The following is a 12819-nucleotide window of genomic DNA, read 5'->3' on the forward strand; positions in this document are numbered from 1 at the left end:
ATATTGATTAATTTCCATTTCGAAAAATTTCTAGCACTCTGTAGGTCCTTTTTTATCAAAGGTCTATGCTCGTTGCCTCAGTGCTACGAGCAGCCTAATGAGAGCATGTTATGTGGCTTCTATGTTGCCTATCATATGGATATTGTAATGGGAGGAATGCTAAAACATACACCATCTAATATGGTATGCAAACATCTTCTATATATCTTTTATATCTTTTAGTGTATATTTTTCATACTCTGCACCCTTTTAGGTTTTTTACCTATAATTCTAACATCGATGTAATGACACTGCCAAAGGAGGCACTAGTAGCGATCCGCGGGCAAATTCGCGCGTTTTTGGTGGCATAAGTGCTTAAGAAGAAAGAAGAGTTTCACGCTGCATGAGAGGTTGCAAGTATGGAACTGTCAATGCTATATAATTAGAAACTTTGTCCATGTTCTTCCAAAACTTTCTGATTGTGCTTTCCAAAACTATAAATTGTCATGCTATCTCCTGGTGCACATTTTGTGAAATGTGTATATATGTTGTTAGGTTTCCATATCCCTTTCCCATTGATATCGAGTAAAGAGTGATGATCCTAGCTAGCTCCTATGCATGTAATATAAATACATTGTCACGTCAGCTAGAATCAGCTCACGAGAAAAAAAAACCCCCAGACAACAGTACTGGCAACATACCCTCACAAAAGCTCAACCCCATAAAGCAATGGAAGCGTGCTAGTGGTCCATATACCGGTAGCAAGCCATGCAACATGCAACCGGTGTGTCTAATAGAAGTATGCTTGGTGGGCACGTGACTACTAGTCACGTGCGGGATGTGACCAGTATTGAATACCACTGGTGTGTTACTAATCGTCGGTGGGGGCCCACAACTGGTATCCAAATTTCACGTGATGCTAATTAATAGTGTTTTCCTCACTAGTATCTAAGACACATAGAAGGAGACTTGCGGGTAGCAAGAGCTTATAACAAAAAGGTGAAGTTGAAGAGCTTTCAAGTTGGCGATCTAGTTTGGAAAGCTATTCTCCCAATTGGGGTGAAAACATAGAAAATTTGGCAAATGGTCTTCGAGCTGAGAGGGACCTTTCAAGGTCGTGAGAGTGGTTCCTGAAAATTCATATTTGGTGGAGTCTATATAGAGGGGAAACTATTGCCTCAGGCCCTCAATGAAATATCTAAAAAAGTTCTACACGAGTGTGTGGAAAGAAGCTTAAACACACATGAACGATATATAATTATCACCCTTAGTACATACAACCGGTATATATTTTATCATCCTTATCATATGTCGCCGACATAAAGTTACTACCCTAAGACCGATTGAATTTTTACATCGTGTTTAGACAGAATATGGTGTAAGTTATTTTTTTAGTACACAAGTGTTGCCGAAAAACAGGGGCATGTGTTGACAACTGTTTTTGGCTTACAATAGGGCTTCCTCAAGATGAACTCAAATGAAAAGGTAATAGTAACAAAAGTTGTGTGTCTCGTCAAGACAAGAAATTTACATATTGAAGCATTTTAATCCAAGATCGAATGAAATTTGTATAGCCAAAACAATGGATGAAACAGTGGCTAACTAGCACATGTACAAGTCAAGTTAAAATTTCAGCCAAAACATGCAGAATAAAAGAAACCGACTAGTACAAGTACTAGCCACTAGCTAGGCTTTGTAAATAATGACGCCCTAGAATGAGTATTTCCTATTAGGACTCCTTTGACTCATAGAATAGGAAAAAACATAGGAATAGTAAAAGCAAAGGGTTGGGATGTCATGCGCATTTAAATCCTATGGGAATATAAAGTGTGTTTAATTGTAGCAAAGGAATTTTTCATGAGGTATGATCTAATGGTTTTTTTTTTCTGTAGGGTTTACACTACAAAATTTCTATATGATTAATTCCTATAGGATCTGTTCTTATGAATCAAACAACTTGAATAGGAAAAATTTTCCATAGGATCTAAATCCTACACAATTCATTTACAAAACCTATGAATCAAAGGAGCCCTAATTAACTAGGTCGAAGGATCCTCACTAAGGGTTCGGATGAAAAAAATGATTAAAACGAATGTTCGTATGACAAAATTTTGATTCAAGGTTGTTCACTACCTTAAAGAGGCCCCCCAATCAACTATAAACCGAACATATTTGGAAATTTTAGATCCAAACTAGGATTTTGGACGTGAATCCAAACATTATACTTGCATGAAAAGTCCAGACTCTCTTTATATATGTAAGGGGTGACAACCAATTGAAAAATACAATGACAAAACACAGTCTACAAATCTATCTCATCCTAGTTTCTAGCTTCGATCCACGAAGTTCTAGGGAAAGGTGAACTGACCTAAGGAAGCCCATCACGGTCGTGCGTCGTGATGGGTCTTTCCCAGGTGCATGGGGTTTCAGGTCTTCAAAAGCGCTTGTTAGATGTCATGTGTATCGTGCTACAAACGAGCCTTCTCCAACAACATGTCTTGTGTATCGCGCTCGACATCGAAGGTACATGGTGATGTGTCCGTGTCAAACAATACTTAAGGGCAATGTACTTATTTATACATCATACACTCTAGAATTCTCCCTAAACTTGAAGGTATTATAAGTAAGGCGTTCTATCAAGTTATTTGCAAGATCTTTAACGTTCTACGAAGTTATATAATATTTAAATATATTATGGATAAAGGCACATATAAATGCATTGTAGTACATTAAGCACAATACATATTTTTAGAGCAATACAATATTTTTATTTTGCATATATTCTGGATGAGATCCATTAAAAAAATGTATTTAAGCTTAATTTATAATAGATACATAACATTTGAATTAATATTTAAATTTAGTTTAGCACAAAAATGCATTTTTTGGTAATAATAACAATAATAATAACCAACATATATAATTAATATACATAAGTATGGTTACACTGTATGTTTACTATTAATAACTAAAATTGATATCTAAGATTATATTTTGAAAGACATAAAAGGTAGGTATACATGGTACCGGACAATTTGCGATGAAGTAAAAAATGTTCAGTACAAATAGGTTTTGGTTGTTGCTGTTAACACCCACTAGATTGACAAAATTATTGGTTCGTTTATCTGCTCATCAAAGTCATCCACGAATCTTACTTTGGCTTTGGTGTACAGTGATGCCAGTATCCGTAAAGACAATCTTATTAGAAGCAAGCATAGAGGTAATTGACAAAAAGGCTGAGGAACATGACCATTCAGGAATGGACACTCAGATATGAGCTAGAGGCTCAACTTGTGAAGATATATGAAATGGAGGAACTCTACTCAAAGGCAGAAAAGAGGATGTGAACAATGGTTGCTGATTAGAAGTTAATGATGCTATATTGAAAATAATCTTCTCTAATTTGGGTCCAGATAGTTGGCGCTATCCAACGGTACTTGTTGATGAAGGTTAGAACACGAAGTCCAAAGGACACCAAGTCATTGGTCACCTAAACCAGTCTATTTTTCATTGAGTTAGGATAACTAGACCATAACGACCACTAAGAGGTAGATCTTCACAGGTAGTAGCTACTTGATCTTTAGCCTTCATAAACGTGTTGTTTTTTCTTCACAATACGCCACAAAGGATTCTAATTGGCCCTCTTAATTGCTTACTAGTAGGCACACACACACCCTTGAAGAAGTAACAACAATTGATTGGCTAGAAATAGGATCTTAGTAGGGACGTATGCTATGGGCTAGATCTCTTAGCTATTTCACAGAAAACCCAGGCCTAGGTCCGGTTTGGACCATCGGGGTCAATATTCAGGCCTAGGCCCAGCCTGGCCCGGGACTTCTAGGCGGAACAGTCTGCCCATGCCCAATATGTTGTTACAGTGCGTTTGTTTGGATCTTTTACATGAAGTGGTGGTATCATATTTAGGACGATTGTATTAGTTTATTTGAGCTTTCCAAAGTACTCCCATAAATGTATATAAGTAAAGAGCTCACCAACAACTCCAAATTTCATAAATAATGAGATAAATAATGCCAGTTAGTTTCAGTAGAGTTCATTTGGTCCGAGCAAATAAACCCTCCAAAATCCCTACGGATTGTTTCCGTACATTACAATCATGCAATATGTAGGATTTGTACATCTAGGAAAAATCGCTACATGTGGGTGCAAACTATGACATGTACTCAATCCCTACTAGAAAGTTTACGTGTTTTTCTTGAGTGCAACCAAATAATATATGCTGTGAATTCATCCGTTTTCGATTCATGTAGGATTTCAAGTGCCGTAGCGTTTCTGTTCTTGTATTTTACAATTCCCGTTTTATTTTCAAATCTTTGCTGAGCAAAGAGGCCCTCGGTGAATTTCAGTTCAGTTCAAACATGGAAGATGGAGAGCCTCAATGTCGATGTGTTGGATCGCACGTATATAAGCGAGTACATGAGGTGTATGAGAGCTGGCGCAATTTACGTTTCAGGCGTATCCCGCCGGCCGGCCGGCCCGTATCCCGTCCTTAATTGATGCGCGCAGAACGTACGGACGTTCATACGGCAACACGACGCAACGTCTGGATATGGAATGAATGTGAAACCCGGGAGCCGGGAGAGGAAGCAATTCAAAATCCCGCCGTACCGCGCGGAGGGGGTTGGTAGGTTTGTTTGTTGGGCTTCGGCTTCGGCTATCCATGCATGGCCAGTAGCAGTACTGTACATCGGTACTGATTCGAAACCCTAAATGTCAGCCATCAATATTGGCAATTCCGCATTAAGTGCAATGCGCCTCTGCTGCCTCGGATCAGATGGACACGCGCGTTCCTCCTTCCGTTAATCCCGTGCTGCTCCTGCGCCTCTGCTCTGCTCTGCGCACGCGCATTTCAAATCCCCACCTCCTTCCTTCCGCCAGACCTCGGAGCAGAGCACAGCAGCAGTCTGGGCAGAGCAGGGGTACGCCGTCCAGGTAGGAGGAGAAGGTGAAGCGTCGGGCGTCGGGTGGAGGCCTGGATCGAGATGCACGCGTGCTTCCATGGCGGCGGCGGCAGCGGCAGGACCAGGACCATCAGCATCATCAGGGACCTCACCAAGAACGTAAGCAGTCCTCCCACTTCCACCATTTTTTTGTATGCGCGTGCGCATGCAGAGATGCATCGACGTGTCTGTGTCTGTGACACTCCGATCTGTGCGCAGATGAAGGCCATGTCGCTCAAGGTGAAGCCGGGCGGCGGCGGGGCCAAGGCGCGGGCGCGACGGCGGCGTCGACAAGGGAATGGTGCGGAGGCAGAGGAGGACCTGGAGATGCAGGACAAGGACATCGCCACGGCGGCATCAACGTCAGCGTCCGCCAAGATCGCGCCGGAAGAGGAGCGAGGAGGGAAGAGACCTACGCGAAACTGCGACAACTGCCGATCTGCCCTGGCCGACGTCGCCGAGGAGGATGAGGAGGGGGAGGAGGAAGGCACTGCGGCGGGGGCCGCGGAACGTGCCGCCGGAGAGGAGGAGGGCAGCGACGGGGAGTGGGTGGCGGAGCCGGAGCCCGGGGTGCTGATGACGCTGGTGTCGCGCCCCGACGGCACCAACCACCTCCGCAAGCTGCGCTTCCGGGAGGAGCTGTTCGACGGGCCGCGCGCGGCGCAGCGCTGGTGGGCCGACAACTACGACTGCATCGTCGAGCTCTACAGCATCGTGCAGTCCACCGGAGGGTCGCCCGACGACGGCGTGGAGGACGTCGCGGAGGAGGACGAGCCCGCGACGCCGTGCCAATCCGAGGACGACCACCACCACAAACGGCGGCGGTGGCAGCGCCTTGGGTGCGATTCGGCATCCACCTCCGGTGGCCCGTCCAGCGGGAGCGGAAGCGGCAGCGGCGGTGGGTCGGCCAGCACGGTGGGCTCACCCATACTGGGCCTCGTCGTCGCCACGCCCAACAGTAGCAAAAACAAAAGCCCTGGACCACCAGAGCGAGTGCAATCGCACAAACACAAATGTCGTTCCTTGCACATAAATTAGATAGAAATACTAGGTTTTTTTTCTATTTTTCTCAAGGCGTCCTTGCCAATTAATCTTGCAGAAACAGATTTAATCACGAGGTTACTAGCTACATTTATACTGATTCACTGGTTTTCAACAGTAGCTCGCTGTGTGTTCCGATGATTTCACCTGCACACATCTGTAGCTCTGTGTACTGCATCCTGTTTGCCACATGCCATGTATTCTCCCTCTAGGCTCAAGGCGCCATTGCAACTGTATCAACTTCCCTACTTCCTGCGGCCAACAGCAATCCAATTTACACAGCTCACAGTAGCTCAGCCTTCACGCACATGGTTATGGGTTCATCGTTGCCGTGTTTGTGGTGAGTCATTTTGAGTGACTAGCTTGGGCGTCGTATGGCCAAAATGACTTCCTCTAGCTGGCCTGCAAAGTCTTCTGAATTTTAGGCAAGAGATTAATTTGAGCCAGAAAACACCATCTTGGAACCGTCACCTGCAAAGTCCAAGTCAACCATGCTCCTCACAATGTGGACAGGGGTTAGGGCATCTCCAACCGCGCGACCCAAACCGCGCCCGCGCGTCCGGATGGGTCGAGCCGGACAAAAACGTGGCCCAGCGCGGGGACGCACCGCAAAAGCGGACGGCCGCGGCGTCCGGAACGACGCAAACCCGGCCCAAATCTGGGCTAGGTTTGCGTGGCCGCGGATGGCACGCGCCGTCCGCTCGCGTTCGCTCGCCGTCGCCTCGCCTCCCTCGGGGCCCACTCGTCTGCGACCGTGGAGTCTATTAAATGGGGACCGGAGGGGATCCCGGCCCTCCACCTCCAGCCCCCACTCCACTCCCCGCAGCCGAAACCGCCGCCATGGCCAAGCGACGGTTCGCCAACGACGACGAGCAGCTCGCCGCCGCCCGCCGGCGCCGCGGGCCGCGGGAAGAAACCGAGGCGGCCTCCACATTCGAGAGGCCGCTCGCGGCGTGCGGCATTGCCGCAACCGCCACCTCTCCCGCTCGAGCCGAAGCCCGAGTCCCTGAGGAGGACCCGACCTCCGCGCCGCGTTGATGATCTCGACGGCGGAGGAGGAGGCGAAATGGCCGCACCTCCATGCGGCCATTCGCACCTCCGAGATGGAGGAGGTGGCCCGGCGGGAGGTCGAGGAGGCGGAGGGTCGGGAGCTCTACGCCTGTGCCCGCTGTGCGCGACGGGAGGAGGAGGAGGCGGCGCGGCGGGAGGAGGCCAGCGCCGCGAGGAGCAGCCGGGCGGCAGAGGCCGGCGCCGCGCGGAGCAACGGCGGCACCAGAGGCTGTGCGCCGCGCCTCCGGGGAGAGGGCGCAGCCGCCTCGGGAGGAGGCGCCGCTCCGTGCGCCGCCGCATCCTCGGGTGGCTCCGACCCCCACTCGGCTCGGGAGGAGGCCCCGTGGTCTCCGTGGCCGGAGTCCCCGCGCGGTCGAGCCGAGCCAGCGCCTCGCCGCCCGAGGACGTCGTCCACGACGACGACGTCGCCGACGATGCCCACAGGGGCTAGGCGGCGCACCGGCGGCCACCGCGCCGCCGACCAAACCCTAATAGAGGGTTTTTAGTTTAAATTTAAAAGTAGTTTATTTGCCCAAAATAGGGCTATGTACAAATTTGCCCAAAATAGGGCATATGTTGAATGAAATTTCGTTTAAATTTGCCTCTTTTTTTGTTTTCGTGTTTGGACGCAGCGCGCAACCCAAACGGACACGCGGACGCGGGCCGTTGTCCGCTCGGCCACCCAAACGGCCCAAACCGGACGGCCCAGCGCGTCCGTTTGGGTCGCGCGGTTGGAGATGCCCTTGCTGCCTCAACCAAGAGCTGCTGCTGCTGCAAGGAGAGCAAAGAGCAGTGCGGTTCTCAAAATCACCCTCAGTCCCTCACCCACGTGGTTTTCATGCTAATCCTCTCAACCTCACTACAGAACACAACCCAGGGCTTGTCTTTGGAACTAAATGCCTGCAGCTCAATCTGATAGGGCGCTCTCCCTGCCACTCTGCCAGCCGTGAGCTATGGAATCCCCCAGTCACCACCATTGCAGCCTACACTAACATAACATGCTCTGGGCTGCACTGGTGGTTCTGCCAGAGGGCACCTTGAGCAACTCATCCTGCCTTTCAACTGCTTCGCCGCCTCCGCAGTCGGCTCATGGCGACAAACTCCACGGATGGCAGGTTTCTCCTCATCGTGCAAGATGACGGAAGCCTTGTGTTTTACCCTGTTGCTGCAACCTCCGGAAACCAGTAGAGCTCATGCTGGTCCAGTGACAACAGATGGGAATGGCTCATGCTGGTGTTCGATGCAGCTGGCAAACGTATTGGTCTCTTGCTGACCATGAACAATAACTAGACTATCAACAATAATTATCAATAAAAAAACTGTGCATGATGGATTGTTTCTGCACTGCCAGTGTTTTACCAAGGCCATGGCTGGAAGAGTCCCTCTTTGTGTGCAGACATCACAGTGCAGAGAACATCGTATATAAAGGTACCGAAGAACAATAGAGCTCAAAATCTCACCTAACCAGTGACACCAACAAGTTGGAGCTCCCTACTCGTAAGCTCTGTACCGGCGAACCTTCTCCTTGCCTCGTTTATCCATTTGGAATACTGTCTTGTTAGCAGAAGCAGCAAAACTCTGCCAAATCAATTATCAACTTCAGAAAGGAGGTACAGGAGGTTCTGGGGTCGTCTATAAAGAGAGCTCACTACCCGCGTGCAGTCAAACAGATTGAGAAGGTTCTTTCAGACATTGCAAGGAATTTGCTGTGGATGTCCAAATCATTGGATACAGTTTCCTGGTTAGGTTTTGCAATGAAGGAACTGAAAGGCTACTGGTACAAGTCATGACGATGGGCCACTTGATAAATTCCCTTTCAGTAGCACTAACCGCAAACATCTTGGCACCTCTGGCAACTAGGCGTTGCATGGAGACTGATCTACTTGCACAAGGAGTGTAGCACACAGATAATATAAAGCCAGTCTTCTTCACGTCTTCGATTTCATACCCAAAAATCCAGCTTCCGACCTGGCAAAATCGATGCTGATGTACCCAAACACGACAACAATCAGAACCCAGGATGATATCAAATATCTTGAACCTGAGTGGTTCAGAAACATTTGCATCACTGCCAAAATGGATGCTTTGCAGCTTTTGGTTGATCCTACCGGAGCGCACATCTGGCAGTCAGAATGTTCAACAAGAAGGACCTGGTGAGGACAGAGCAATACTGACTGACTGGCCCAACGACTTCACTGCTCTGGGTGTACTGTATCACTCGTGAGGAGGGTCCAGTGGTTTATTGTTAGTGGTAACTGTGGTGCATCCGAGAGTTGCCAGAGATGCTCCCAGCCATGCACAAGGTGACCCAGATGCAGTTGTTGAGATCCTTGTGCCTCCTGATCCTGCATGCTACATCAGTTCTATTCAGTAATAACAAAAACCATCATAAATTACCTGCTGTCTCGAAAGACAGCCAAAGCTAAATATATACATCTACAGTATGTACTCTACCAAGATTTCTTCGTTCTCGTGTACTGACCTAGACCAAGAAATAAATTCTTGTTTCTAAGTCGGCGATCATAAACACCGATTCTTTATCTACCAGAAATCGGATAGCAGCACATTTCAAAAATTATGTGCACCAATTAAGTGAAATGTATATAATTGAGAAGTTGCAAGTTTTTGCATATAAAGTTCGCAGACAATTATTTTGACCAAATTTAGGCTTCATGATATGCTACTTGCTTGACCTAGGAATAACAGTTTCTCCTGCGATGAAGTAGCAAAGGCATACTGTCAGCTGTAACATACTGTTGTGCCACATTACTGCAATGAATGTTAATCAGATCTGTGTTCATCATCTACATTAGGCCTAGATATGCCACATATATTACTAACATCACATGCCTAGTACTAGTAGTACCGTGCTAAAGCCTATATCTTAGATGTAGGTGCTTTGGAAAGGTTAGTTCAGAAGCATCTGCAGCTAAAAACATATACTCCCCCCATTCTAAAATAAGCGTCGCAACTTTCTCTAGATTCGGATGTATCGACAACTAAAATATCATCGCATTTACAAAAAGATATTGCCAATAGCATGCATTCAAAGATTTTAAAAGTAACAATGACTAATCTCTTTTGAGAAATGTTTTGTACTAGATTGACAGAAGCAAAGAATTTATAGACTTTATTTCCACCACACAGCTGCTGATTCAGATGTATGCCAAGTGAAGATACAAAACTGTCTACAGGAAAAGAAAAAAAAAATTGTCTACAGCTACCACAGTGAGCAGACAACTTCCAAGCAAGATAACATGTTTTATTCCAAGTTATCCGTAGTAATAGATAGCAGCTAACTCTTCAACGAGTAGCTCTTTCCACTGAACGCGTTGAACTTCGGTTCTTCCTTCTTTGGAGGCTCACTCACTTTAGCAGGCTCCTTTTGTGCTTGTGCTTCTTTCTTGTTGCTTGCGCTTGAACCAAAAACAAGCTTTCCTGTTTTCTGGCGTGTGGAAGTGCTAGCTCCTGAAGGTGCAGCAGTTTGCTGATTTGCCCTTTTGTTTGAGACTGAAGGTGCTGAACGTGCAGGCACAGCAGCTGAAGGGACTTCAGGTGCTTGCTGTTTTAAGATCTTACCATCCAACCGTTTCGCCGAACCAGTAAACGGTTTAAATTTTGGTTCATCTTCTTCAACATTTGCTTCTTGATCTTGAGCAACTTCCTTGCTTGCAGGAACAACGGTTGGCTGTGGTTTCTCAGGTTCTTTATAATCGAGAGGGGGAGCAAAGTCCACTTCGCAATCTGTCTCGATAATGCTGACTGCAGAAGCAGGCTTGGCTTCAACAATATCAATGTGGTACTGTTTGTTGTTATAAGCCACCACGATGCTGTTGCCCGTGGTTAAGCAAGAGAAAGTCCTCAGAGTCTTCTCCAAGATGGCCTTGGGATTCGAGATGTCCAGAAAGTCGCTCGTGTGAGGCTGCAGCTTCACATACGTACCCTTGGGCAGGGTGGCACTCCTGACGCGCACGGTGTCGCCATCCTGAAGGAGCATGTTCTGCATCATCCAGTAAGGCATGATGATCGTGCCTTCCTCTGCCACGAACTCCAGCACGCCGCAGTGCGAAGTCCGCTCGGCGGCGGCGTTGTGCAGCTCGAACAGCATAGGGTACTCGATGCGCATGGTAGCCAGGCGAGCCAGAGCAGACGCCGGCATGATCACCTTGTCGCCGCCTTCCAGCTGTGGCCTGTTGAAGAAGGACGATGAATAGCAGCGATAGGTTTGCTCGAAGTTGCTTGCTCGCCGGAAACCGAATCTTCCCGAGGAAAACATTGTCTCAGATGGCCAAAACTGGCGACGGGGACGCGACGCGATTGAACGGGCACGTCGGCGTCGACTCAGTGGATCAGTTCGCCGGGCGAGAAGATCGAATCGGCGCACCAGGAGATCGCAGCTACTACAATCGACGAGGGGGGAAAGCTGAATTTATGAGGGCTGGAGGACAGAGATAGGGGATCGAAGCCGAAACGGGATTGTAGTCGAAAGAAGGGACTCCGAGGTGCGGACGAACACATTACCCGCGGAAAAGGGGATTGACATCGACTCGGATGGCGTGAGGTTTCCGCGGAAGAATCCACATTATCCACTCTATATCAAGCAATGTCAGTGTGCCGTCCATACCTCGGTAGCTCAGAGGCGGCCGGGCCGTACCCAGAAGAGCTCGCGCATGATCACCGCGATGATCACGAAGTTGGGCACGGTCGTCAGCACGATACCCGCCACGGACACCGGCGGCCGAACTCTCATGGGCCCCCTCCGAGCCCGCCTCCGCTGCGCGTACCCCCGGAGCTCGGCCTCTCCCCACCGCTCCGGCGCCGGCTCGATGGCGGTGGAGGGCACGACCGGCGGCGGGAGCTGGAAGGGGCACCGGGAGCGCCAAGACGATGGCGGGAGGCCGAGGCGCGCGGCGCGCGGGATGAAGACGGAGGCGAGGGCCCACCGGAGGAGCGACGCGCCGGGGCAGAGGAAGGGCGGGTACGAGGAGCCCCCGGGCGGGCACGGGACGCGGGACGCCAAGAAGAGCTGCGAGTGGAGCGACGGCGAGTGGGAGGGGTCGGTCAGGATGTGGGTTAGGGCTTCGCTCCGTCGCGCCCATGTGGGAGTGGGACTGGTAGGGGGACTCCGTGCTCGGCGTTGGGCCTTGGTGTCGGCCATGGCGACGGCGAGGGAGGCGAACTGGAGAAGCCGGAGTGAGCGGCGTTGGTTGCCCGACGAGAGGATAAAAGATGCCGCTCACGTAAGTGCTGAATACGCCTTCTTGTACAATTCCCCCTATGTACAAGTGTACAACACGTGAGTTTTTGACTATTTAAAATTAAATATTTTTAAGAAATTCTGAAAAAATTAACAACATGCTATGAGTATCTACATGTTCAAAATGAAAAGGGCGAATGCAAAGCTCACATGGCTAAATTCACAAAAGAAATTAGGTAACTTTTCTGCCAAGAAAAATAATTATTTAGTACTTGTGGCAAGATCTATCGTTCATGTATTTGTGACCTTGCATTTTTGAATTTTGATTAGAGATTTGTGACTTAATTGATATACTCCCTCCGTCTCATGAAACTTATCGAAGATTTGACTAAATTTGAATATATCTACATACTAAATAGTATCTAGATATATCTAAATTTTAATAAATCAAAGACAATTTTCATAGACGGAGGTAGTATGTGCTATCTACCATGGATTTTTTTCAACAGAATCATGGCTTCCATAATAAAGTCGTTTTAGACATCAATGTGTTCTCACATTGGCAATTTTTAAAAATAAATACGATTTTTTCAT

At 48.0% G+C, this 12819-nt stretch overlaps 2 protein-coding genes and 1 non-coding gene across 4 annotated transcripts; 1 reads left to right on the top strand and 2 right to left on the bottom strand.

Annotated features, from left to right (window-relative positions):
- Positions 1-4683: 4683 nt before the first annotated feature.
- Positions 4684-6161, top strand: LOC127330513 (uncharacterized). The gene is made up of 2 exons (XM_051356705.2): positions 4684-5057; positions 5157-6161. The coding sequence occupies exons 1-2, from the start codon at positions 4980-4982 to the stop codon at positions 5973-5975; spliced, it is 897 nt and encodes a 298-aa protein (XP_051212665.1). The 5' UTR covers positions 4684-4979; the 3' UTR covers positions 5976-6161.
- A 1636-nt stretch (positions 6162-7797) lies between these two features.
- LOC127335245 (uncharacterized) lies at positions 7798-12267 on the bottom strand. Of its 2 annotated transcripts, none has more exons than XM_051361857.2 (2): positions 11653-12267; positions 7798-9373 (listed from the first exon to the last, which is right to left on the bottom strand). In XM_051361857.2, the coding sequence occupies exon 1, from the start codon at positions 12184-12186 to the stop codon at positions 11662-11664; it is 525 nt and encodes a 174-aa protein (XP_051217817.1). In that variant the 5' UTR covers positions 12187-12267; the 3' UTR covers positions 7798-9373; positions 11653-11661. The 2 variants fall into 2 exon arrangements, with proteins under 2 accessions (XP_051217817.1, XP_051217818.1); XM_051361858.2 differs by having other exon boundaries at positions 7798-9380.
- Positions 10132-11666, bottom strand: LOC127335244 (uncharacterized). The gene has a single exon (XR_011752459.1). It is a non-coding gene; the product is annotated as an uncharacterized protein (transcript).
- Positions 12268-12819: the final 552 nt, after the last annotated feature.

Source organism: Lolium perenne, chromosome 2 (genome assembly GCF_019359855.2).
Source record: "Lolium perenne isolate Kyuss_39 chromosome 2, Kyuss_2.0, whole genome shotgun sequence".
NCBI lineage: Eukaryota > Viridiplantae > Streptophyta > Magnoliopsida > Poales > Poaceae > Lolium > Lolium perenne.

Coding starts and splice junctions, on each gene's coding strand:
- LOC127330513 (XM_051356705.2), top strand. CDS start 4,980: ATGCACGCGTGCTTCCATGGCGGCGGCGGCAGCGGCAGGACCAGGACC. Junction 5,058..5,156: donor TCAGGGACCTCACCAAGAAC/GTAAGCAGTCCT, acceptor ATCTGTGCGCAG/ATGAAGGCCATGTCGCTCAA.
- LOC127335245 (XM_051361857.2), bottom strand. CDS start 12,186: ATGGCCGACACCAAGGCCCAACGCCGAGCACGGAGTCCCCCTACCAGT.